The 1,830-nt window shown below is 40.7% G+C and overlaps 1 protein-coding gene across 1 annotated transcript in view; it reads left to right on the top strand.

Moving 5' to 3' along the window:
- LOC101861636 (neprilysin-1) overlaps positions 1-1,830 on the top strand; it is a gene marked incomplete in the record, with an annotated part of 31,137 nt that overhangs the window by 26,965 nt on the left and 2,342 nt on the right. The window contains 1 exon segment of the mRNA XM_035973258.1: positions 990-1,118. Coding sequence (XP_035829151.1) covers positions 990-1,118 — 129 coding nt within the window.

Raw genomic sequence — 1,830 nt, 5'->3', positions numbered from 1 at the left:
TACCTCTGCTGTGTCTCCGGGGAGGCTAGCCGTCGGCATACAAAATAATAATGGTAACCCAAGCTAAAAAAAAACCCAGGGCTCTGCACAATGGCGACCAATAATAACATGTTGAATGTTGGTAGCATTAGTGTGATATTGAAAATTAAGTAACATTGATGTATTCCTGTATGCATTGTTTAAATCTATGTACCTGGGCGTCGACACTAACTGTGACCCAATTTTCATCATGGAGATCAATAAGACAGGAATTTGTTTAGGGTGGAGGAAGGGGAGGGGTTGTTGTTGTTTTTTTCTTTTTTTAAGGGGTGGGGAATTATTTAAGTCCATCCAAACTCAGAGAGAAATAACCCCAAACCAATAACTTCAGAAACAACATTTGTTTTGTCTCCTCAATAAGACTTGTTTCTTCAGTCATATCAAGTACACACTGCTAACCGGATGTTCATCAGTTTTGAGTCTGGGCTATAGTCTGATCTTTCATTCATTGCGGGGCAAAAACAAGCCATTTTTTCACAATACGACTGATTCGATTAGCGACATTGAAAAACAAACGCGTTTAATTAACAGTCGAAATAAATTGAATTCAGTCGCACTATGTTAAAACGGTAGCTTTTTCAAACTCCACCAAGGAAAATTTGCCTGGCTCGGACTCATCAATCCGACGAATCTGACTTGCAGTGTGCACTGGGTATGAGCTAGAAAAGCAATCTTCCACTTTGAGTGGTTGGACAATGGTTCAAAAAATGTATCTAATCTTTTTAAAACCTCTTTTTGTTTGTACGTCATTTTATCTTTTTTTTCAACCCTTAGAATACAATTCTTGTTAAGGGGCACTGATCACAAAAAGCGAAACTCCAAGGTTAAACCCCCTCCCCCCCACGTAAATTCCAATTTTTAATTCTCTCTCTCTCTCTCTCTCTCTCTCTCTCTCTCTCTCTCTCTCTCTCTCTCTCTCTCTCTCTCTCTCTCTCTCCCCTCCCCCCCAGGAGCGCGCTCAGTGTATCATCGATCAGTACAGCAACTATACGGTCCCAGAGATCAACGTCAATGTGAACGGAATTCTCACTCAAGGGGAGAACATTGCGGATAACGGGGGCCTCAAAGAAGCTTACATGGTGAGTTCCCTTGATCAGTATAAAACGAGAACATTGTTTATTGTATAATTATGTGAGGCTTTACTTACTTCCATTACTGTATCCTTCCTCTTGTGCCTGTGGGACGTCGAAAGGGAAAAGAGCTTCCTGTCTCTCGCAAGCTGAATGGCCTGGCTAGGTGGGATGTTGTATGTTTTTAGGATATCCTTCACACCCTCTATCCTGGTCTTCCTTGGTCTTCCTCTTGCCTTGCACCCTGATATTCTTTTGTGGCACTCTTTACTGGCAAGGTGGCGATGTGCCATACGTGTCAGGCATAGTATTATTACTATGACGGCAGATATGAATTTGTAAACATAAAACTTTTAACGTTTTTTTATCGGCATGTGGAATTGGAATAGGCGATTGGATTAATAATATAGTGCGATTCAGGCCGAGTTGTAAAATATGGCTGATCTACTTAGTTGTCTTTTGCAATCAAAATCATACATGTCGGAAATTTCACATATTGAGATAAATAATATTATCTCGACAATTTAAACTTACAAGTCGAAGACCTATTACGTGTTTTGTTCCAGGAGGTGTAGCTGTAATAATGCAAACGTTTGCATTTTCATCGTCGAATAGACAGGTTTCAAGGTATAGTCTTGTTTTAATCACAAACCTGTTCGGAATGGGGACAGACAGACAGACAGACAGACAGACAGACAGACAGACAGACAGACAGACAGAC

Source organism: Aplysia californica, unplaced genomic scaffold (genome assembly GCF_000002075.1).
Source record: "Aplysia californica isolate F4 #8 unplaced genomic scaffold, AplCal3.0 scaffold00026, whole genome shotgun sequence".
NCBI classification, from domain to species: Eukaryota; Metazoa; Mollusca; class Gastropoda; order Aplysiida; family Aplysiidae; genus Aplysia; species Aplysia californica.
Note: the sequence above shows the minus strand (reverse complement) of the source record. Positions and strands in the feature narration are given on the sequence as shown.